The sequence below is a fragment of the Oncorhynchus clarkii genome, unplaced genomic scaffold (genome assembly GCF_045791955.1).
Source record: "Oncorhynchus clarkii lewisi isolate Uvic-CL-2024 unplaced genomic scaffold, UVic_Ocla_1.0 unplaced_contig_1139_pilon_pilon, whole genome shotgun sequence".
In the NCBI taxonomy this organism is placed as follows: Eukaryota; Metazoa; Chordata; class Actinopteri; order Salmoniformes; family Salmonidae; genus Oncorhynchus; species Oncorhynchus clarkii.
In genome coordinates, this window is record NW_027260903.1 from 7,697 (window position 1) to 32,890 (window position 25,194).

Here is a 25,194-nt window from a genome sequence, read left to right on the forward strand (position 1 = left end):
GGTCTGGCTGGTCGGTCGGCTGGTCGGGCTGGCTGGCTGGTCGGTCGGCTGGTCGGTCTGGCTAGTCGGTCTGGCTGGTCGGTCGGCTGGTCGGGCTGGCTGGTCGGGCTGGCTGGTCGGGCTGGCTGGTCGGTCGGCTGGTCGGTCTGGCTGGTCGGGCTGGCTGGTCGGTCGGCTGGTCGGTCGGCTGGTCGGTCTGGCTGGTCGGTCGGCTGGTCGGGCTGGCTGGTCGGTCGGCTGGTCGGTCTGGCTGGTCGGTCGGCTGGTTGGGCTGGCTGGTCGGGCTGGCTGGTCGGTCGGCTGGTCGGTCGGCTGGTCGGGTTGGCTGGTCGGGCTGGCTGGTCGGTCTGGCTGGTCGGTCTGGCTGGTCGGGCTGGCTGGTCTGTCTGACTGGCTGGTCCGGCTGGCTGGTCGGGCTGATGGCTGGCTGGTCGGTCAGCTGGTCGGGCTGGCTAGTCGGTCGGCTGGTCGGTCTGGCTGGTCGGTCGGCTGGTCGGTCGGCTGGTCGGACTGGCTGGTCGGTCTGGCTGGTCGGTCGGCTGGTCGGGCTGGCTGGTCGGGCTGGCTGGTCGGTCAATCTGGTCGGGCTGGCTGGTCGGTCAATCTGGTCGGGTTGGCTGGTCGGGCTGATGGCTGGCTGGTCGGTCAGCTGGTCGGGCTGGCTAGTCGGTCGGCTGGTCGGTCTGGCTAGTCGGTCTGGCTGGTCGGTCGGCTGGTCGGACTGGCTGGTCGGGCTGGCTGGTCGGGCTGGCTGGTCGGTCGGCTGGTCGGACTGGCTGGTCGGACTGGCTGGTCGGGCTGGCTGGTCGGACTGGCTGGTCTGTCTGACTGGTCGGTCGGCTGGTCGGGCTGGCTGGTCGGTCTGGCTGGTCGGACTGGCTGGTCGGTCTGGCTGGTCGGACTGGCTGGTCGGGCTGGCTGGTCGGTCGGCTGGTCGGACTGGCTGGTCGGTCTGGCTGGTCGGACTGGCTGGTCGGGCTGGATGGTCGGTCGGCTGGTCGGACTGGCTGGTCGGTCGGCTGGTCGGACTGGCTGGTCGGGCTGGCTGGTCGGACTGGCTGGTCGGGCTGGCTGGTCGGTCTGGCTGGTCAAGCTGGCTGGTCTGTCTGACTGGTCGGGCTGGCTGGTCTGTCTGACTGGTCGGTCGGCTGGTCGGTCTGGCTGGTCGGGCTGGCTGGTCGGTCTGGCTGGTCTGTCTGACTGGTCGGGCTGGCTGGTCGGTCTGGCTGGTCGGGCTGGCTGGTCGGTCTGGCTGGTCGGGCTGGCTGGTCGGGCTGGCTGGTCTGTCTGACTGGCTGGTCGGGCTGGCTGGTCTGTCTGACTGGCTGGTCAGGCTGGCTGGTCGGTCTGGCTGGTCGGGCTGGCTGGTCTGTCTGACTGGCTGGTCGGGCTGGCTGGTCTGTCTGACTGGCTGGTCGGGCTGGCTGGTCGGTCTGGCTGGTCGGGCTGGCTGGTCGAGCTGGCTGGTCTGTCTGACTGGCTGGTCGGGCTGGCTGGTCTTTCTGGCTGGTCGGGCTGGCTGGTCTGTCTGACTGGCTGGTCGGGCTGGCTGGTCTGTCTGACTGGCTGGTCGGGCTGGCTGGTCGGTCTGGCTGGTCGGGCTGGCTGGTCTGTCTGACTGGCTGGTCGGGCTGGCTGGTCGGGCTGGCTGGTCGGGCTGATGGCTGAAATCTGATAGAGGATTTGTTGTTGTTGTATATCTGTAAGAGTTGTTCATTTGTTAGGCTCTTGGTTAAAGGTGCAACACAATATGTATTATTGAACCTTTGTTCAGTCAGTCTTTTAAACATATGTAATAATGATCTCTTACTTAGCTTGATGACTTAGGGCATTTTGCTGACTTTTTGTTCTAAATAGAGACAGCATATTGGATTTTGTAAAAATACAGGAAATTAGCTTTAGATGGCCCAAAAAATTGGTCATCCTCCCCCAGACCCTCGTCAGGTTATGTCCCCACCACTTCTAAAACAAAAGTGGCACCCCTGGAATCTGCTATGTAAATTGGAGACACTGTTTAACTTACATTTCACTCGGGCTGGGATTCAAAACTGATATATTTTCTGGAATATTCTCTCCTTAGGTTTCCTCAGGCTATCAGGCTATCAGCATCAAAGTCGTTGCTCCATGTTTTGCTTTGTTGTCCTATAATGAAATCATAAACAAAGATAAATGCTTATTTGCAGAATGCTTCTACCAAATGACAGTTGGATGTTGAAAGACTCTTGTTGAATGACAAAGAAGCTCCACCTCCTTATATAACAGGCTCTACAATGAGTCAAAATTAGTCTCTCTGGGGAGAAATAGGAGAAAAGCACTCCCTCTAGAATGAGTCTCTCTGGGGAGAAAGAAGAGAGGGGAGGCCCTCCTTCTAGTATCTGTAAAAAGACTGAAGAAGAAGTCACTGCTTCTGGAGTGAGTTTGTCAGGGAGTGAGGGAGCGTTGTCCCCTAAAAGGAGTTTTCCTACAGAACAGGACACTGATAGTGAACTTAAGAGGTAAGATAATCAAATAGGTGTGAAGGAGCTGAGAGATTGTAACAACTATCTAACAAGTCAGTATTGTTATGATTTGTCTTTATTTCATGCAATAGATCAAGTGAATCAGGCATTTTGTTGGAGACACATGTAATATCTCACTAACCTGTAACTAGTTGTTATGAGCATTTAGACTGAAGACAAATATAAGTAACCATAACAAGGACAGTTACAAGAATCTGAGATGTGTTCAAACTCTCCTACTCACTTAGAAAAAAGGTGCTCTTCAGCTGTCCCCATAGGAGAACCCTTTGTGGTTCCTGGTAGAACATTTTGGGGTTCCATGCAGAACCCTTTCCACAGAGGTTCTACAATGAACCCAAAAGTGTTCTACCTGTAACCAAAATCGGTTAGAGGGTTCTTCAAAGGGTTCTCCTATGGGGACAGCCGAAGAACCCTTTTGGAACCCTTTTTTCTAAGAGTGTATGTTGTAAACTCACATCCTGCTTTACACAGGATCAAGACACACAGACCAGTCTCACCTGTACCTAGCTGTGTCTCCATGAAGAGTGACATGTCTATGATACCTCCTTTTAACTTCAGGGAGGGAGACTTTTCCACTGAACAAAGGTGAGACCTTGTGCTTCTGATATATTATGCTTTTTCTGGTTTCTTCTGTGGGGGTTCTGAGGGAAGGTTAATTATTTCTGCTCCTGTGGCTTTTAACAGGATCAAGACAGACAGACCAGTCTCACCTGTACCAAGCTGTGTCTCCATGAAGAGAGACCAGTCAATGGGACTAAATATTCTCTTCAGGGATGGAGAATTATCCACTGGGCAAAGGTGAACTGAGACATAACATGGTGTTTGATGATGTCACTTCCTTTTATTTACCATCTTCTGTATAGATAAAGACTGATGTTATTTCTCTCTGTGCTCATTTCTACCCAGCAGTATCTCTGAGGAGAATGACCAGTCAATGGATCACCAACCCAGAGTCCCTACTGATGACAAAGTGTGAGTGATCGCAGTTTGCACAGCTTCCTACCTGTTTTCTAGTTTATTTCACCATACATGTGTCTGATCACATCTAGTACCTTTACTCTGTGCATTTCCAGATAATAGCATCCAGTTCATCATTCAGGACGCCTCATTTAGCTTCTTATAGGATTTTAATTGTCTACAGGACATCATTCAGTCTGACTTTATACTAGAAATGTAAATAAAATAATAATATGATGACTATAATAGTGAGACTGGACCCAATGTTGAGTGTAACTATCAGGAGATGCAGAGGGCATTGTCTCTCAGTAATTGCACCATATTTTGTGGCTTCATTTTCACTTAGCTGAACTAACTCTAGGATGTCAAACCATGTACTGTTTCATCATTAATCACATTCAGGTTAGAGTTCATATTTTATATATTTTTTTACCAAAACAAATATAATTCAATTCAACAATGAACATCTTTTTTTCCACACATAGGTACAACACTGTTTCCACTAAGACAGAAATCCAGGAGAAAATGAAATCCTACTTGAAGAATAGGGCATATTCTTTATTTGAAGGCTTTGAGGATCAAGCCAAAAAAACACCTCTTAACAACATCTACACAGAGCTCTGCATCACACAAGCTGGAAATGGAGAGGTTAATTATGAACATGAGGTGAGACAGATTGAGACAGCATGCAGGTTTCCAGTAGAACAAGAGACATCAATCCAACTCAATGACATCTTCAAACCCTTACCTGGACAAGACAAGCTTATCAGAACAGTGCTGACAATGGGAGTTGCTGGCATTGGAAAAACAGTGTCTGTGCTGAAGTTCATGTTGGACTGGGCTGAAGGAAAAGCAAATCAAGACATCCAGATCATCTTTCCACTTCCTTTTCGGGATCTGAACTTGATGAGAGATAAAAATCAAAGTCTGATAGAACTACTTCATCACTCCTTTATAGAAACAAAAGTATCAGAAATCTCAGAAAACAAAAATATTGTGTTTGTTTTTGATGGTCTGGATGAATGTCGCCTTCCTCTGGACTTCCAGAATAATAAGATCTGCTGTGATGTCACAGAGTCAACTTCAGTGGAAGTTCTGCTGACAAACCTCATTAAAGGGAATCTGCTTCCCTCTGCTCACATTTGGATAACCACCCGACCTGCAGCAGCCAATCAGATCCCTCCTGAGTGTGTTGACCAGGTGACAGAGGTACGAGGGTTCAATGACCTACAGAAGGAGGAGTACTTCAGGAAGAGAATCGGTGAGGAGGACCTGGCCAGCAGAATCATCTCACACATAAAGACATCAAGGAGCCTCCACATCATGTGCTACATTCCAGTGTTCTGTAGGATTTCAGCCACTGTCCTAGAGAGACTATTGGTTGAAGCAGAGAGTCAAGAGATCCCCAAGAATCTGACTCAAATGTACGCTCACCTCATGATCTTCCAGTCAAAACTGAGGACTCAGAAATATCCTGTAGAGCATGCCAACAATTCTCACTGGGATAAAGAGATGATTCAGGCACTGGGAAAATTGGCTTTTCAACAGCTAGAAAAAGGCCATCTGATATTCTATGAGGAAGACCTGAGAGAGTGTGGCATTGACATCAAGGATGCGTCTGTGTACTCTGGAGTGTGCACTCAGATCTTCAGAGAAGAGTCTGGGCTTAACCAGATGAAGGTGTACTGCTTTGTACATCTGAGTATCCAGGAGTTTCTGGCTGCACTATATGTGTTCCTCATGTTCGCTAACGACAACAATAATCTGATGGCTAAAGAGAAATCCCTCCGCAAAAACAAAATATACCAAGATGCAGTGGACAAGGCCTTGCAGTTTGAAAATGGCCATCTGGACCTTTTCCTCCGCTTCCTTCTAGGCCTTTCACTGCAGTCCAATCAGCATCTCCTACAAGGCCTACTGACACCAACAGGAAGCAGATCACAGAGCAACAAGAAAACAGTCAAGTACATCAAGGAGAAGATCAGAAAGAACCTCCCTCTGCAGAGGTGCATCAATCTGTTCCACTGTCTGAATGAACTGAATGATCATTCTCTAGTGGAGGAGATCCAAAGCTACCTGAGATCAGGACGTCTCTCAAAATCTAAACTCTCAGCTCAACAGTGGTCAGCTCTGGTCTTCATGTTGCTGACCTCCGAGAAGCTGGGTGTGTTTGACCTGAAGAAATACATCAGATCAGATGCGGCTCTTCTCAAACTTCTCCCAGTTGTCAGATCCTCTAGAACAGCCCTGTAAGTGATTAGTCAAATTACATTCCAGACATCATGCTAATGTAACATAATAATGAACATCTGTTTGCATGACCATTTAGGCTGACAACTCAGTCCTTAAGGGGAGATTTTTTTGTTGGCACCTGTGTTTCTTGAGATGTTTCTTTTTTTCCACAGGCTGAACAAATGTAAACTCACCAAGAAAAGCTGTGATGCAATAGCTTCTGTTCTCAAATCCAATTCATGCTGTCTGAAACTGCTGGACATGAGTGGCAATAAACTCCAGGATTCAGGAGTGAAGCTGCTCTCTGCTGGACTGGAGGATCCACACTGTAAACTGGAAACATTGAAGTAAGTGACTTCGTGACTGTCTCCACTGCAAAGTGAAGTGGATGTTGTAAATATGAAGATGTACATTCTTGTTATACAGTGCCTTGCGAAAGTATTCGGCCCCCTTGAACTTTGCGACCTTTTGCCACATTTCAGGCTTCAAACATAAAGATATAAAACTGTATTTTTTTTGTGAAGAATCAAGTGGGACACAATCATGAAGTGGAACGACATTTATTGGATATTTCAAACTTTTTTAACAAATCAAAAACTGAAAAGCCATACATGCTCATGGAGGATAACACACAATACAGTCTGGGACTTATTTCCATTGTTAAGTCATGGAGGATAACACACAATACAGTCTGGGACTTATTTCCATTGTTAAGTCATGGAGGATAACACACAATACAGTCTGGGACTTATTTCCATTGTTAAATCATGGAGGATAACACACAATACAGTCTGGGACATATTTCCATTGTTAAGTCATGGAGGATAACACACAATACAGTCTGGGACTAATTCCCATTGTTAAATTATGGAGGATAACACACAAAGTCTGGGACCAATTCCCATTGTGGTCCTGTCACGTTCATTTGTAGAAACGGACCAAGGCGCAGCGAGTTCCACATAATATTTATTTGAAAGTGAAACTAAGCAGAGACAAACAAATAAACAATAAACTAACCGTGACTACAGAGATGCTACGTGCACTAACTCAAACAAATAAACTAACAACTAACCGTGACTACAGAGATGCTACGTGCACTAACTCAAACAAATAAACTAACAACTAACCGTGACTACAGAGATGCTACGTGCACTAACTCAAAATACACACTATCTCAAAACAATATCCCATAAAACACAGGTGGAAAAATACTACTTAATATGATCCCCAATTAGAGACAACGATAGCCAGCTGCCTCGAATTGAGAATCATACCAAACACCCAAACATAGAAAAACTAAACTAGAACCCCACATAGAAAATAATAACTAGAAAAAAAACAGTCACCCCCTGACCTACTCAACCATAGAAAATAAGAGTTCTTTATGGTCAGGACGTGACAGGTCCTCTTACAGTGCAATAATATCTAACAATTCACAACAATACACACACACACACACACACACACACACACACATCTAAACAAAAATAATAGAATCAATAAATATATAAAAATTAGTACGAGCAATGTTGGAGTCCGGAGAAAAAATATTATAAATGCATGTATGTGTATATGTCACAGGAGGTTGGTGGCACCTGAATTGGGGAGGACAGGCTCATGGTAATGACTGGAGCTGAATCGGTGGAATGGTATCAAATACATCAAACACATGGTTTCCAGGTGTCTTGTGCCATTCTATTTGCTCCGTTTCAGCCGTTATTATGAGCCGTCCTCCCCTCAGCAGCCTCCACAGGTATATGTGATGGGATGTATAGACGTTATTATGAGCCGTCCTCCCCTCAGCAGCCTCCACAGGTATATGTGATGGGATGTATAGACGTTATTATGAGCTGTCCTCCCCTCAGCAGCCTCCACAGGTATATGTGATGGGATGTATAGACGTTATTATGAGCTGTCCTCCCCTCAGCAGCCTCCACAGGTATATGTGATGCGATGTATAGACGTTATTATGAGCTGTCCTCCCCTCAGCAGCCTCCACTGGTATATGTGATGGGATGTATAGACGTTATTATGAGCTGTCCTCCCCTCAGCAGCCTCCACAGGTATATGTGATGGGATGTATAGACGTTATTATGAGCTGTCCTCCCCTCAGCAGCCTCCACTGGTATATGTGATGGGATGTATAGACGTTATTATGAGCTGTCCTCCCCTCAGCAGCCTCCACAGGTATATGTGATGGGATGTATAGACGTTATTATGAGCTGTCCTCCCCTCAGCAGCCTCCACAGGTATATGTGATGGGATGTATAGACGTTATTATGAGCCGTCCTCCCCTCAGCAGCCTCCACAGGTATATGTGATGGGATGTATAGACGTTATTATGAGCCGTCCTCCCCTCAGCAGCCTCAACTGGTATATGTGATGGGATGTATAGACGTTATTATGAGCCGTCCTCCCCTCAGCAGCCTCCACTGGTATATGTGATGGGATGTATAGACGTTATTATGAGCCGTCCTCCCCTCAGCAGCCTCCACAGGTATATGTGATGGGATGTATAGACGTTATTATGAGCCGTCCTCCCCTCAGCAGCCTCCACAGGTATATGTGATGGGATGTATAGACGTTATTATGAGCCGTCCTCCCCTCAGCAGCCTCCACAGGTATATGTGATGGGATGTATAGACGTTATTATGAGCCGTCCTCCCCTCAGCAGCCTCCACAGGTATATGTGATGGGATGTATAGACGTTATTATGAGCCGTCCTCCCCTCAGCAGCCTCCACAGGTATATGTGATGGGATGTATAGATGTTATTATGAGCCGTCCTCCCCTCAGCAGCCTCCACAGGTATATGTGATGGGATGTATAGACGTTATTATGAGCCGTCCTCCCCTCAGCAGCCTCCACAGGTATATGTGATGGGATGTATAGACGTTATTATGAGCCGTCCTCCCCTCAGCAGCCTCCACTGGTATATGTGATGGGATGTATAGACGTTATGGACAGTATGTCAAATTGTATTGGTCACATACACATGGTTAGCAGATGTTAATGCGAATGTTGCTACATTTTTGTGTGTCTAGTTCCCGACTATGCAGTAATATCTAACAAGTAATCTAACAAATTCACAACAACTACCTTATACACACAAATGTAAAGGGATGAATAAGAATATGTACATATAAATATATGGATGAGCGATGGCTGTGCGGCATAGGCCAGATGCATTAGATTGTATAGAATACAGTATATACAGTTGAAGTCGGAAGTTTACATACACTTAGGTTAAAATCATTAAAACTTGTTTTTCAACCACTCCACACATTCCTTAACAAAGTTAACAAACTATAGTTTTGGCAAGTCGGTTAGGACATCTACTTTGTGCATGATACAAGTAATTTTTTCAACAATTGTTTACAGACAGATTATTTCACTTATAATTCACTGTATCACAATTCCAGTGGGTCAGAAGTTTAAATACACTAAGTTGACTGTGCCTTTAAACAGCCTGGAAAATTCCAGAAAATTATGTCATGGCTTTAGAAGCTTTGATAGGCTAATTGACATCATTTGAGTCAATTGGAGGTTTACCTGTGGATGTATTTCAAGGACTACCTTCAAACTCAGTGCCCCTTTGCTTGACATCATGGGAAAATCAAAAGAAATGGTAGACCTCCACAATTCTGGTTCCTCATTGGGAGCAATTTCCAAACGCCTGAAGGTACCACGTTCATCTGTACAAACAATAGTAAGCAAGTAAAAACACCACAGGACCACGCAGCCTCCGTACCGCTCAGGAAGGAGACGCGTTCTGTCTCCTAGAGATGAACGTACTTTGGTGCGAAAAGTGCAAATCAATCCTAGAACAACAGCAAAGGACCTTGTGAAGATGCTGGAGGAAACAGCTAGAAAATTATCTGTATCCACAGTAAAACGAGTCCTATATCGACATAACCTGAAAGGCCACTCAGCAAGGAATAATCCACTGCTCCAAAACCGCCATAAAAAACCCAGACAACGGTTTGCAACTGCACACGGGGACAAAGATCGTACTTTTTGGAGAAATGTCCTCTGGTCTGATGAAACAAAAATAGAACTGTTTGGCCGTAATGACCATCGTTATGTTTGGAGGAAAAAGGGGGCTGCTTGCATGCCGAAGAACACCATCCCAACCGTGAAGCACGGTGGTGGCAACATCATGTTGTGGGGGTGCTTTTCTGCAGGAGGTACTGGTGCACTTCACAAAATAGATGGCATCATGAGTTAGGAAAATTATGTGGATATATTGAAGAAACATCTCAAGACATCAGTCAGGAAGTTAAAGCTTGGCTGCAAATGGGTCTTCCGAATGGACAATGACCCCAAGCATACTTCCAAAGTTGTGGCAAAATGGCTTAAGGACAACAAAGTCAAGGTATTGGAGTCACCATCACAAAGCTTTGACTTCAATCCTATAGAAAGTTTGCGGGCAGAACTGAAAAAGCGTGTGCAAGCAAGGAGGCCTACAAACCTGACTCAGTTACACCAGCTCTGTCAGGAGGAATGGGACAACATTCACCCAACTTATTGTGGGAAGCTTGTGGACCCGTTTGACCCAAGTTAAACAATTTAAAGGCAATGCTACCAAATACTAATTGAGTGTATGTAAACTTCCGACCCACTGGGAATGTGATGAAAGAAATAAAAGCTGAAATAAATCATTCTCTCTACTATTATTCTGACATTTCACATTCCTACAATAAAGTGGTGATTCTAACTGACCAAAGACAGGGAATTTTTATTAGGATTAAATGTCAGGAATTGTGAAAAACTGAGTTCAAATGTATTTGGCTATGGTGTATATAAACTTCCAACTTCAACTGTATATATGAGATGAGTATGTAGAATATGTATACATTATCAAAGTGGCGTTATTTAAAGTGACGAGTGATACCTTTTATTAAATGTATTTAAGTGGCCAGAGATTTGAGTCTGTATGTTGGCAGCAGCCTCTCTATATAAGTGATGGCTGTTTAACAGTCTGATGGCCTTGAGATAGAAGCTGTTTTTCAGTCTCTCGGTCCCAGCTTTGATGCACCTGTACTGACCTCGCCTGGATGATAGCGGGGTGAACAGGCAGTGGCTTGGGTGGTTGTTGTCCTCGATGATCTTTTTGGCCATTCCGTGACATCGGGTTCTGTAGGTGTCCTGGAGGGCAGTTAGTTTGCCCCCGGTGATGCGTTGTGCAGACCGCACTACCCTCTGGAGAGCCTTGCGGTCTTGAGGGCGGTGCAGTTGTCGTACCAGGAGCTGATACAGCCCGACAGGATGCTCACGATTGTGCATCTGTAAAGGTTTGTGAGTGTTTTAGATGGGGGGGTGAGTGGTTATTTTCCTGACACCACACTCAGAGGGCCGTCTCGTCGTTGTTGGTAATCAGGCCTACTACTGTTGTGACGTCTGCAAATTTGATGATTGAGTTGGAGGCGTGGCCACGCAGTCATGGGTGAACAGGAAGTACAGAGGGGGCTGAGCACGCACCCTTGTGGGGCCCCAGTGTTGATCAGCACAGTGGAGGCGTTTTTTCCTACCTTCACCAGCTGGGGACGACTGTCAGGAAGTCCAGGACCCAGATGCACTGGGCGGGGTTCAGACCCAGATCCCTGAGCTTAATGATAAGCTTGGAGGGTACTATGGTGTTGAAGGCTGAGCCAATGAGTTTTACTTACGTTTCACTTGTGCCTGGGATTTAATCCAATGCGGTGCACTGGACAGCCGACATTAAAAGTCACAAAGGTAATTTATGCCTGAGTTGACATGCGCTACATTTACAGTGAATGGGATCTCTACAAGTGTTGGCAAAATGTTGTCAGTATTGTCGACTGTCCAGTTGCTGCCCTGTAACGCCTTGGATTGAATTCCTCTTGTCACTATTTCAATTTTTATCTTTAACACTGAATTTTTGGAAAAGGACCCATAAATTAGCATTTCACTGTTAGTCTACACCTGTTGTTTAAGAAGCATGTGACAAATACCATTTTATTTGATCTTGGCCTTGGTCTCTGATGTAGCATACATTTTGTCAGCAGTTTGTATAGATGTGTCATGGAGTATGTACAATTATCACATGAAATTATGAATCGGGGCGCCAGTCCATTATTTGACAAAATTGATCAGTTTAGTTGTGTTCATTTCAATTCAATAAAAGGTTCAACATATGAAATTAAAATGACACTTATCTGCCTCTCTTTCCACAGGCTGGCAGGCTGCAGCATCACAGGGAAAGGCTGTGCTTCTCTTGCTTCAGCTCTGAGGTCAAACCCCTCCCACCTGAAGGAGCTGGACCTGAGTGGAAATACTCCAGGAGACTCTGGAGTAAAGCTGCTCTCTTCTGTACAAGAGGATCCCCTCTATACACTGGAGAGACTGCGGTGAGTTTTACTGATCAGGTTCATGAGCACACTGATATAGTGATCAGTAAGCCATTGTAGACATCCAGACACCAGGTCATATTCAACACATGCTAGTTTCTTATTGGATAAGTTCAGGTAGTTCCTGCCCGTTTTGTTCCGTGTTCTTCTCTTTGATGTCTAGTGAATACGACCCCTATATGTCTATGCTTCTGTATAAGGACTTAGATCCACTTCCCTTCTTTCCTTCCCAGGTTAAATGATTGACAGCTCACAGATTCAGTGAAGGAATGGCCTCAACTCAAAATCCTTGGTTGTGGTAGTGCCCCGCAGTTACATGTTTTTCCAACAGTTACTAAATTAATTTAAAAGTGCATGAATGTAAATATTTAATGCTTCGAATCAATGATAATAGCTCCTTGAATCAATCAGAGAGCTCTGGCGAAGTGGTGCGAGGAAAATAACCTCAACAAACACGTCACCAGGGACATACTGCCTGCCCTCCAGGACATCTACAGCACCCGGTGTCACAGGAAGGCCAAGAAGATGATCAAGGATCTCAGCCACCCGAGCCACGACCTGTTCACCTCGCTACCATGTAGAAGGCGGAGACAGTACAGGTGCATCAAAGCCGGGACAGAGAGACAGGACAGCTTTTATCTCCAGGCCATCAGACTGTTAAATAGGGGGGAGGGGTGGGTGGGTGGTTGGATGGGTGTGGCTGAAGAAACAGGATGAGAGGTTCAGACCCACTTTTTAGTTTTCTTGTTTGAATATTGTACCAGTGTTCTGTTAGCTTAGTAAAAAGCCCTCCTTTTATAATGACATGTTATATACATATTGACTGTAGTTCAGTGTTACTATAGTCAGCGTCTTCATCTCAACAACCTTATAGTCTTCCTAGTGACTGTACATCTTACCAGACTGTAGTTCAGTGTATTATGTCTCAGGATTGTCTTGTGTTGTACACTGCTTTGTTTTTATTGTAGCATCGTGGCTTTTTGAAAATGTAGCATTTCTGACATTCTATGTGACCCTGTGTGTTAATCTATGGTCAACTGTATTTCATATTCTTTATACCAAGTAAAGCTGTTATTCATATTGCCGTGTGACATTGTGTCCGTCTGTGATTGAATTACAGCTATGAATGTTCCTACAGTAATAAATAGGTCTACCTGTGTGGTGAAAGCTATGATCCCTTATTGATGTCACCTGTTAAATCCACTTCAGTGTAGATGAAGGGGAGGAGACAAGTTAAAGAAGGATTTTTAAGCCTTCAGACAATTGAGACATGGATTGTGTACAGCATGTGGGCCAAGGCATTTAAGGTATTCTGCTGGTCCAACTAAGATTGATTTGACATGGAACAAAAACATTTCACTACTATACCATATTGTAATAGTTTCTGAATGGGATATGAAGCAGCTAGTTCAGGTGACTATTGCTGCCCAAACCTGAATCTAAAGAACCTAGAAAACCTTTATTATAGAAAGTCACCAAACAATGAAGTAGATGTGAAAACAGGCAGACTGTTTTACTATTAAATACATTTTATTACACAAGAGGACAATGACAGTCTGGCCTTTTCACAGAAAGACAACTATGAACATCTCATTGTGGGTCTTCTGGTTGGTCAGTAAAGCAGAGAGACATGCAGTCTGAGCAGCTCCTTACTGCTGTGTGTGTGTCTAAAGACCGATATATTGGACAGCTAGATGCTTCCTCCCCCACCATTAGTCCCCCTTCCTCCCCCACCATTAGTCCCCCTCCCTTCCCTCCCATATTGTCTTCTCTCTCCTCAGCCCCAGTTGTGTTGGTCTTCCTCTGTGGTGGTCAGTATGTCAGTAACCAGGCCGGTGCCAATAGTTTTGTTGCCATCTCTGAGAGTGAACCGTTGACCTTTCTCCAGAATCATAGGCTGGCGCAGCGTGAGGGTCAGAGATGTGTCTTCACCTGGCATCACCATGTCCTGTTAGAGAGGAGGAGAAGGTAAAGCACAGCCCTGGAACTATGGTACACACTTTATTTTAGAATACACAAATCACATTGGGGAAAAAGATTGACAGATGGACACATACCTTGTCTCCTGCCAGGTAGACCCTGCAGGCCATGTCCCAGGTGAGGGAGAACATGACTGGCATGAAGTTACTGACAAAGGGCTTGTGTCTGCCTCCCTCCTCCTTACTCAGAACATAGACCTGGGATGAAGAGATGTTTTAATGACACATTCTACATCCATTCCATTAAAGAATAATACACTAGTACATAAACACAATTTACAAATATACCACAAATACTATATACCATAGCTCTAGACAGACATATTTCATTTGATCAAATAGTTGAGGGTCAAATTTAAAACGCTGAATAAAGGGAAATTATTTCAGAAGACGATATATTGGGAATACTAGACTGCAACACTACGCATACAATACACCTAGAGTTCACACTCCTCTAGGGCTGCTAACTGAAGATACAGACCTGGACTTTATTTATTTATGATATGATACAGACCTGGACTTTATTTATTTATGATACAGACCTGGACTTTATTTATTTATGATATGATACAGACCTGGACTTTATTTATTTATGATATGATACAGACCTGGACTTTATTTATTTATGATATGATACAGACCTGGGCCTGGACTTTATGATATGATACAGGCCTGGACTTTATGATATGATACAGGCCTGGACTTTATGATATGATACAGGCCTGGACTTTATGATATGATACAGGCCTGGACTTTATGATATGATACAGGCCTGGACTTTATGATGATACAGACCTGGGCCTGGACTTTATGATATGATACAGACCTGGGCCTGGACTTTATGATATGATACAGGCCTGGACTTTATGATGATACAGACCTGGGCCTGGACTTTATGATATGATACAGACCTGGGCCTGGACTTTATGATATGATACAGACCTGGGCCTGGACTTTATGATATGATACAGACCTGGGCCTGGACTTTATGATATGATACAGGCCTGGACTTTATGATATGATACAGGCCTGGACTTTATGATATGATACAGGCCTGGACTTTATGATATGATACAGGCCTGGACTTTATGATATGATACAGGCCTGGACTTTATGATGATACAGACCTGGGCCTGGACTTTATGATATGATACAGACCTGGGCCTGGACTTTATGATATGATACAGACCTGGGCCTGGACTTTATGATATGATACAGACCTGGGCCTGGACTTTATGATATGATACAGACCTGGGCCTGGACTTTATGATATGATACAGACCTGGGCCTGGACTTTATGATATGATACAGACCTGGGCCTGGACTTTATGATATGATACAGACCTGGGCCTGGACTTTATGATATGATACAGACCTGGGCCTGGACTTTATGATATGATACAGACCTGGGCCTGGACTTTATGATATGATACAGACCTGGGCCTGGACTTTATGATATGATACAGACCTGGGCCTGGACTTTATGATATGATACAGACCTGGGCCTGGACTTTATGATATGATACAGACCTGGGCCTGGACTTTATTATATGATACAGACCTGGGCCTGGACTTTCTGGTGGGGCTGGATGGAGCCTGGTTTGCTCATAACCATCCCTCTCCTAATGTCCTCCCTCTTCAGCCCTCGGACCAGAGCCCCCAGGTTATCTCCTGCCTCTGCTCTGTCCAGAGACTGGTGGAACATCTCAATGCCTGGGGAAGAGAGAGGGGGAGCGAGGGAAAGAAAGAGATGGAGAAGGGAGGTGAAGGAAGAACAATTAGACTCAGAACGGTGGTATGTTTTGAGGTTTAGGATGGAGTTGACGGGTTACCAGAGGGATATTTTGGGTAACTGTCCAGTAGTCTTATTAGTGGGTAATTGGTGCTAGAAGTGCAGTGGAGAAACTGTTGTAGTTGTAACTTGGTGTTAGAGCTAGTTCTGTCACCACTCTGTACTAGGGGTTAGAGCTAGTTCTGTCACTACACTGTACTAGGGGTTAGAGCTAGTTCTGTCACTACACTGTACTAGGGGTTAGAGCTAGTTCTGTCACTACACTGTACTAGGGGTTAGAGCTAGTTCTGTCACCACTCTGTACTAGGGGTTAGGGCTAGTTCTGTCACCACTCTGTACTAGGGGTTAGGGCTAGTTCTGTCACCACTCTGTACTAGGGGTTAGGGCTAGTTCTGTCACCACTCTGTACTAGGGGTTAGGGCTAGTTCTGTCACCACTCTGTACTAGGGGTTAGGGCTAGTTCTGTCACCACTCTGTACTAGGGGTTAGGGCTAGTTCTGTCACCACTCTACTAGGGGTTAGGGCTAGTTCTGTCACCACTCTGTACTAGGGGTTAGGGCTAGTTCTGTCACCACTCTGTACTAGGGGTTAGGGCTAGTTCTGTCACCACTCTGTACTAGGGGTTAGGGCTAGTTCTGTCACCACTCTGTACTAGGGGTTAGGGCTAGTTCTGTCACCACTCTGTACTAGGGGTTAGGGCTAGTTCTGTCACCACTCTGTACTAGGGGTTAGGGCTAGTTCTGTCACCACTCTGTACTAGGGGTTAGGGCTAGTTCTGTCACCACTCTGTACTAGGGGTTAGGGCTAGTTCTGTCACCACTCTGTACTAGGGGTTAGGGCTAGTTCTGTCACCACTCTGTACTAGGGGTTAGGGCTAGTTCTGTCACCACTCTGTACTAGGGGTTAGGGCTAGTTCTGTCACCACTCTGTACTAGGGGTTAGGGCTAGTTCTGTCACAACTCTGTACTAGGGGTTAGGGCTAGTTCTGTCACCACTCTGTACTAGGGGTTAGGGCTAGTTCTGTCACCACTCTGTACTAGGGGTTAGGGCTAGTTCTGTCACCACTCTGTACTAGGGGTTAGGGCTAGTTCTGTCACCACTCTGTACTAGGGGTTAGGGCTAGTTCTGTCACCACTCTGTACTAGGGGTTAGAGCTAGTTCTATAGGTACACTGTGACAATGAACAGCAATTAGTGTTAAACTGTACAGGAATAATTCTAGTAATATGAACACAGTTTTACAGCATATGTTACCCTGTGTGCTACAGCTCTAAAATTGAAATTAATCTTTCTATAGTGGTGTGGCTCCCCATTCACTTACCCGTGACCACAGACTTAAAGGCACGGTTGTGCCCCACAAACTCACAGTCGTCGCCCTTCTTAATGACACCCCTCTCCAAAGTGCCAGTCACCACCGTACCCCTGCCTGAAAGAGGGATGAATGAATACACGTTTAATAAATGGTGTTGACGAGAGACGTGGTTAGACAACAGCAGAAAGATCAGAACAGAGACAGAAGTACTGACAGCTGACGGGACAAGGGGGCAGGCTCTGTATGCACGGGACAGTGGGATCCTATCACTGTGTTTTATCTATTGTCATGTTTTCATTAGGAAACACCTATCTGAAGTGCACAGTGGAAGAGCTTGAATTTATCCCTGCAGTACTTCTGAATGATGTCATTTTAAATAGCTTAACAATGAGTCAGATCAATGACATAGAGAGGAGAAGAAACCATGTAGTGGCAACAGCTTTTTAACTAAATGACAAATCTGGGTTTCTTTACAATTTGAGATAGATGTCAGTCACCTGGGATGGAGTAGACTCCCTCGATGGGCAGCAGGAAGGGTTTCTCCAGCTCTCTCTTGGGCAGAGGGACGTATTCATCCACTACTGCTAGGAGCTTCAGCACTGCGTTCACCCCCAGGTCAGGCTGTTTGTTCTGGGAGGGGAGGTTAGACGAGATGAGACAACAGGTAAGGTTTCACCTAAAAGTTATCCTCAATTACCAGACTGATTACCGCTGCACTATCTGTCTGGAAGGGACGCCGTTTGGGCCAAGAGGCGTTGCACAAAACAAATTCAAAAGTGATTGAATCACCTTCAAACCAATCAGAAGAGAGGCCACAGTGCTGCATTTTTCGGAAGTAAGACAAGCACTTGCCATTTTTCAAGAGAAAGGCATGTCGAACAGCAGGACAAATCAGCTAAATGAGCCAAAAAAGGCAGATAAATATTATCAACGTGAGAATAAAATAAATATTGTAGCCCAACATCAGCTAGGGGTATATCTAACGAATTTGCACCTAATATTTTTGCCAAACTGTAGAGATGAGGGTACTACATCAGAATCAATACAGAGAAAGTCTTGATACAGTAACCTCAGATAGCCTTCAGTTCTCTAATTTAGATGAGATGCTTTCACACAGAACGGAGCAGCTCTGATAGGGAGCAGAGTTTATTTAGCAGAGTTCAGACTGTCATGTAAAGCTTTATATTTAGCCATCACCTTGTAAGTAGGACATTACATGTGTTGTCTACTGTCTGTCTACTGTCTGTCTACTGTCTGTCTACTGTCTGTCAGCAATGGTGCTACGTGTCCGTCATCAACTAAACCAATCCCATAGTTCAGAGGATGCTGATTGGTGTGAAGCAATGGTGATAGAAAAGACGGGGCTCATGCTGTCGCAGCCCTACCAGACTGACACCCCTGCCAGACTGATACCCCTGCCAGACTGATACCCCTGCCAGACTGATACCCCTGCAGCGTTTAATGTAAGCTTGTGTTTAATGTAAGCTTGCGGGGTCAGGAGGATTTGTGAGGCTACGTAAAATGACCACATTGAAATAAGTCAGTTGACTTTGTGTTTTTAAACATCAATTATGTTGCATGTTTGTATTATTGTACGAACATGGCTGAAGCAACAGTGTGTATTATAAAACGGTCAAATAAAATACAATGGATCAACCTTCCTAGCGAGCTGACAGCCTATCTGTCACCACCACAACCCTACCTCGTACCAGGCACTCACCTCCAGGGCACAGAGGGCCGAGCCGATGACGACGGGCGTGTTTTCACCGTCGTAGCCAAACTCTGTGAGCAGCTCTCTGATCTCCAGCTCAACCAGCTCCAGCATCTCCTTGTCCTCCACCGCATCCGCCTTGTTCACAAACACCACCACGTGCTCCACGCCGATCTGCCGGGCCAGCAGGAGGTGCTCCCTGGTCTGAGGCATCTGTCCGTCCGTGGCCGCCACCACCAGGATGCAGCCGTCCAGCTGAGCCGTGCCTGTGATCATGTTCTACAGGAGAAAGGTCAACATGTCACCTTGTGTGACAATCTAACTGTCATTCTCTATTTCTTTACCTTTCATACTGAATACTGCATTGTTGAGGAAGAGCCTGCTAGTCACCACCTCTCTGTTCTGTTTATACCTGCTGTGACAAATCAACGTGAACGTGAACTTGAGCCAATGCCCCGAGCCTCAAACCCCCATTAAAATTCTGGTCCCATAATCACAAAGTGTCTCAGTAGGAGTAGAGATGTAGGATCGGTTTTGCCTTTTAAATGACAGACCTGCCAAACACCCCCGGTACCCCCGGCACCACAGATAATGGTTTTTACATGTTTTTGTCATTTAGCAGCCACTGTTATCCAGAACCACTTACAGGTGCAATTATGGTCAAGTGCCTTGCTCAAGGGCACAGACAGATGTATTACCTAGTCAGCTCAGGGATTTGAACCAGCTAACTTTTGGCTACTGGCCCAACGTTCTTAACTCGTAGGCTACCTGCCACCCCACGCGATACCCACACTGCCCAAATCATAGGCAAATACACATTTGAGTTTCTTTACCTAATAATGATGTTGGCAGAAGACTCAGCAGGAATGCTACAGACTGTTAAAGGTACTTGGTCATTGGCTCTTCAGTAGGTTTTTAGTTTTACCAGGCAACTCAGCTTGCCAGGTAAGAACAAATTCTTATTTTCAATGACGGTCTAGGAACAGTGGGTTAACTGTCTTGTTCAGGGGCAGAACAATAGATTTGTACCTTGTCAGCTCAGGAATTCTATCTTGCAACCTTTTGGTTACTAGTCCAACACTCTAACCACTAGGCTACCTGCCGCCCTAGTTAACTAGAAATACGTTTAAATGTGCAATCAGGGCTCTTCCTAGGATTTTCTGACAAAGTGGTGCTGATGTTGGCCAAAGGTTGGGTAGGGGGAGGTCCGGAGTGGTTTAGTCAACTTCCCCCTCAGGAAGTTGGAGCATTTAGCAATTCTGAAAAACCTGTAACTGCCATTTCCTGAAACCTAGAGTCTTAAATTATATCAAACAATGTAGCCAATACAGAAGTCTTGTATGAGCCTAAATAAAACTGAAGTGGTCTCAATGAAGCTATCAGCATTATTCTAGGTTCAATTTAGGGGTAATGATCATTCTAATTAATAGTTGTCTTTATGTGGATATTCTAGTGAAAATGTAAAGAGTCTTGATTTTGTTTGGGGAGAAAATTCAGAATAATTAAATAACTGGATGCAATGTAGCGGTCCCAGCTGACTGTAGCGGTCCCAGCTGACTGTAGCGGTCCCAGCTGACTGTAGCGGTCCCAGCTGACTGTAGCGGTCCCAGCTGACTGTAGCAGTCCCAGCTGACTGTAGCAGTCCCAGCTTACAGTAGCAGTCCTGCTGACTGTAGTAGTCCAGCTGACTGTAGTAGTCCAGCTGAAGTAGTCCAGCTGACTGTAGCAGTCCAGCTGACGTTCCAGATCTCCATCCCTGACCTCATCCATCCAGTTAGGTCTGACTACCAGGCTGCCATTCATTCAACATGCCTTGTCGTCATCCCTGACCTCATCCATCCAGTGAGGTCTGACTACCAGGCTGCCATTCATTCAACATGCCTTGTCGTCATCCCTGACCTCATCCATCCAGTGAGGTCTGACTACCAGGCTGCCATTCATTCAACATGCCTTGTTGTCATTGCTGACCTGACTATTATCACATCATTAGCAGCCTACTGTTGACCTCCAGCTATATGAAGAGGACAGATCAACTGATTCATTAACAAGGGACTACTAATCTTTAACAGTGAAAGACTATTAGTGGAACAGCTCTCACGGCCATGTCTGTTTCCATCCACGCAGCGACGTGCACTGAACTACCGATGCTCTGCACGTTTCCTTGCGCGTCAATGCGCTCGCACCTACTACGGTGGCGGAGATCAAAGCATCTGTGGGCAAAAAAAAAGTGCTCTCACTTCGTTGACTAAACTCTGTAGCTAACTACTTCCTTTGTAATGACGCCTTAGCTAAGGAGCCAACTACCAAATAATAGTGGTTATGTGCTTGACTAACACATCCATTACCCAACCCGTATTCCTCACACATCAGTGGTATCAACAGACGAAGTGGAGAGCTGCCTTCCAGCTGGAGGGAGAAATAAAATACTCAAGGGGGCGGGACAGAGCAGAGGGCAAGAGATTTTCTCTCCTCGCCCAGGACCTCTGATTGGCTCAGCTCCAACATCAGATGGTTGAGTCAAAAACAATAATGTGTTCTGTATATTTTAGAGTTGTTTTTTTAACCGGAGTAATTTGATCTCAAATTGCGTGCATGGTATGCAAAATGTGTGCAGGTTGGCAGGTGTGAAATTATAGTGAATAAGAGGGAGGAACTGATCCTAGATCAGCACTCCTACTGAGACTCTGTGAAAACGGGCCTCGGGGTTATGGCTAAGCAACATGCCGAACATCCCTGTGCCGTATAACCATCCAATCAGATCTTCTCAAACCCACAGAGGGGTTTACCTGACGACTCAAACTGAATTCTTCCACTGCTCTATGTTCGCTACATATTTCAGTCTGAGACTACCATCATTGAAGTGGGTTGTGGTGACTTCAAAATGAGGGGGGGGTTGTACAAAACAAAAGTTGTCAGCGATTGGATCGTCTTTCACCAATCAGAGTATCAAAGCCAATGGCAAATTTTCAAAACACCACTTTACCCCCGTGTGTTCTGGCTCTGGCCTAACCCATCAGTTTCTGGGACCAATCAGAATGGTTACATTGTGTTTGTGTTCTAGAAATCGTCAGGTAGGTACGCAGATCCAGACTCATTGTGGGGAAAAAAAACTCTAGTCTGTGGACGTAGTGTGGCATTTGGCTGGAGCAAGGAGGTATGGGTTTAGGGTGGATTTTAGAATGGGAATAACGTGTGTTCAGGCGCTTGTGTTACCTTGACGTAGTCAGCATGGCCCGGGCAGTCTGTGTGTGCATAGTGTCTGTTGGCTGTGGTGTACTCTACATGGGATGCATTGATGGTGATGCCCCTGGCCTTCTCCTCAGGGGCATTGTCAATGTCCTCATACTTCTTATAGCGGGCGCCTCCAGCCTCAGCCAGCACTAGGAACCACAAAGGCTCAATTAGAAACATACAATAGCACCATATATAGAGAACACACAGCATCTGACAAAACATTGTTATTTTGCTGGCAGATGCTTTGATTGGTCAACAGTCCACAGTAACTCAGTGGGTTTCAAGCACGCTTGTTATCTGCTTAGTTTGAATTCAATAATACAGATGTAAAATGAGGTGACATCTGTTACCTTTGGTGATGGCAGCCGTTAGAGTTGTCTTGCCATGGTCAACATGGCCAATCGTGCCAATGTTCACATGGGGCTTGTCTCTTGCGTATGTTTTCTTGGCCTTGGCCTCTGCTGCAAAGTTCCGCCGAGTAAATGGCACTGCACACTGAAAGAGAAAAAGGATGAAGAAGAGTGTTTGATGGACAGCAGGGCCAGAAGACACATATGGGCAGGAGATCAGTCAAAAAAGGCAACCCAGTTTTTGCCACCCAAAGCATTACTAAAACCAGCAAACATTACTACCCCCTAGGACTGTAATTTTATATCCCTGATTGGTTAGCCATAGGATGTGTGAATGAATGCATACTCAAAACACCATCTAGGTACTCACCAGTTTATAGGAGCTGTGCAGAAGACCCGGTGAGGAAAGCTGAAGGGCTAGAATGACAACATGTATTTAATAATCAGGTGGACTCCCGAGACCGTCGACTGTGTCAAGAGAAGTCGCTAGCTAAATATCACAAGGTATACATACATGGCTTAGGGCCATCTAGCTTCGTCCTGCAACATAAGAGATTATGTTGACATTGGGTTTATTATATACAACTAGCTATGTTGCTGGACGAAGCTAGGCCATGCATAATGTGTATAGGCTAGTTATCTGTTATAACCTAGGCTACCTCAATACACATTACTGTTCCCTGTATGTTATTCTTTCAACATGCAAATGTTTGTGACGCTAGCTACATCGTTAGAAAATTAATGTCGTTTTTAACTGTATCTGACACGTTTCTGATAGGCCCAACGTTTTCACAACGCAAGTGATAGCTAGTTTAACTAATATTATTTAACGTGACCTTGCTCTGCCTGCGGAACTAGTCGAGCGGCTAGCCTGCTACAGCATCCTTGCTCACTAGGGTTCATTCAAACCCCACATACGTTTCGTCGCGATTAAAAAGCAAAACATTACAATGGTAAATAAAGATTATTAATAATTGAACGCAGTAAATTACAATATTGGGCGTGTGGTTGTCAATGCGTTGTATAACTTTAACTAACCAGAGAAACATGCACGAAGCCCAACGAGCGCCGCCATCTTGGACTGACAAGCGGATGAAAGTGACGTCATTACATGGTGACCGTTTCTTTTTCTTCTTCGTCTGTGGGTTATATGGCGGACTACAACCCCAAAAGGTGTGTTGCCGCCACCAACTGGATGGGTTGAAACCAAAACAAGGTAAAAAGAAAATCCGTACGTGGTAAGGAAACTAATTTAATCCACCCAAATAAAAATAGCACATTGACAAAACAAAACTCCCACTTCTTCCTTCTTTCAATTCTCCATATCTCCTTTCTCAGGCTCTAGGGCCTGATAGGGTGGTACGGCTTGTGACAATATTCCATTTAACTCCTTTGATAAGAAATCTTTCAGCCCCAGAAACCGCTCTTCTGCATCCACAATGATTTATATCTTCCTGGACCTTCTCTCCACCTTGGCAGTGCCATTAATTACCATAGCTAAAAAGGCCACAAAGTCCACCATCTTAAGTCCAGTGCTTCTCTCCTGTTACTGGGCAAGTGAGCATGAAGGTAACACATACCCATCCTTCCAGTACGTCGTAACGAACTGACTTACAAAACTCTGTATTGGACGAGACTGACCTTACCTTCATTATCCTAGTTACACTTTGGAGTAAATGTTTATAGTAGAATTACTTAACTTCAAAGGAAGTCTCAAGTAGACAAGTAGGGTTGGGGCGGTGTAGACCACTCTAGCTACCTAGAGAGTTTTCATCTGTATTTTTTGTAGCTGTCTACATAGCACCAGACCAAGGCTGGCACTAAAACTGAACTCAATGAGATGTATTCCGCCGTAAGAAAACAGGAAAATGCTCATCCAGAGGTGGAGCTCCTAGTGGCCGGGTAATTTAATGCAGGGAAACTTAAATCAGTTTCACCTCATTTCTAGCAGCATGTTAAATGTGCAACCAGAATGAAAAAAATTCTAGACCACCTTTACTCCACACACAGAGATGCGTACAAAGCTCTCCCTCGCCCTCCATTTGATAAGTCTGACCATAACTCTATCCTCCTGATTCCTGCTTCCAAGCAAAAATTAAAGCAGGAAGCACCAGTGACTCGGTCTATAAAAAAGTGGTCTGATTAAGCAGATGCTAAACTACAGGACTGTTTTGTTATCACAGACTGTAATATGTTCTGGGATTCCTCCGATGGCATTGAGGAGTACACCACATCAGTCACTGGCTTTATCAATAAGCTCATCGAGGACGTTGTCTCCACAGTGACTGTACGTACATAACCCAACTAGAAGCCATGGATTACAGGCAACATTTGCACTGAGCTAAAGGGTAGAGCTGCCACTTTCAAGGAGTGGGACTCTAACCCGGAAGCTTATAAGAAATCCCTCTATGCCCTCCGACGAACCATCAAACAGGCAAAGCGTCAATACAGGAATAAGATCGAATTGTAATACACCGGCTCTGACACCCGTCCAATGTGACAGGGCTTGCAAACTATTACAGGCTACAAAGGGAAGCACATCCACGAGCTGCCCAGTGACACGAGCCTACCAGACGAGCTAAATAACTTCTATGCTCGCTTCGAGGCAAGTAACACTGAAACATGCATGAGAGCATCAGCTGTTCTGGATGACTGTGTGATCATGCTCTCCGCAGTCGATGTGAGTAAGACCTTATAACAGGCTAACATTCACAAGGCCGCTGGTCAGATGGCAGGACG

The 25,194-nt window shown here is 45.4% G+C and overlaps 3 protein-coding genes across 6 annotated transcripts; 1 reads left to right on the top strand and 2 right to left on the bottom strand.

Moving 5' to 3' along the window:
• Positions 1–61: 61 nt before the first annotated feature.
• LOC139402176 (cell surface glycoprotein 1-like) lies at positions 62–3,038 on the bottom strand. The gene is made up of 4 exons (XM_071146271.1): positions 3,017–3,038; positions 2,403–2,461; positions 1,138–1,664; positions 62–1,067 (listed from the first exon to the last, which is right to left on the bottom strand). The coding sequence occupies exons 1-4, from the start codon at positions 3,036–3,038 to the stop codon at positions 62–64; spliced, it is 1,614 nt and encodes a 537-aa protein (XP_071002372.1).
• Positions 2,971–13,169, top strand: LOC139402175 (NLR family CARD domain-containing protein 3-like). 4 transcript variants are annotated; one of them, XR_011633239.1, is made up of 8 exons: positions 2,971–3,104; positions 3,204–3,317; positions 3,429–3,491; positions 3,962–5,725; positions 5,882–6,055; positions 11,905–12,078; positions 12,312–12,376; positions 12,490–13,169. XR_011633239.1 is itself a non-coding variant. In XM_071146269.1 (8 exons), exons 1-7 carry the CDS (start codon positions 3,037–3,039, stop codon positions 12,322–12,324), a joined length of 2,373 nt encoding a protein of 790 aa, XP_071002370.1. In that variant the 5' UTR covers positions 2,971–3,036; the 3' UTR covers positions 12,325–12,370; positions 12,490–12,580. The 4 variants fall into 4 exon arrangements, 3 of the variants coding, with proteins under 3 accessions (XP_071002370.1, XP_071002369.1, XP_071002371.1); XM_071146269.1 differs by having other exon boundaries at positions 3,426–3,491; positions 12,312–12,370; positions 12,490–12,580; XM_071146268.1 differs by lacking the exon at positions 12,490–13,169 and having other exon boundaries at positions 3,426–3,491; positions 12,312–12,465.
• A 420-nt stretch (positions 13,170–13,589) lies between these two features.
• Positions 13,590–23,563, bottom strand: LOC139402163 (elongation factor Tu, mitochondrial-like). Its single transcript, XM_071146254.1, has 10 exons — positions 23,494–23,563; positions 22,826–22,872; positions 22,456–22,600; positions 22,085–22,251; positions 18,881–19,150; positions 17,658–17,790; positions 17,170–17,274; positions 15,619–15,770; positions 14,136–14,255; positions 13,590–14,026 (listed from the first exon to the last, which is right to left on the bottom strand). Exons 1-10 carry the CDS (start codon positions 23,561–23,563, stop codon positions 13,856–13,858), a joined length of 1,380 nt encoding a protein of 459 aa, XP_071002355.1. The 3' UTR covers positions 13,590–13,855.
• Positions 23,564–25,194: the final 1,631 nt, after the last annotated feature.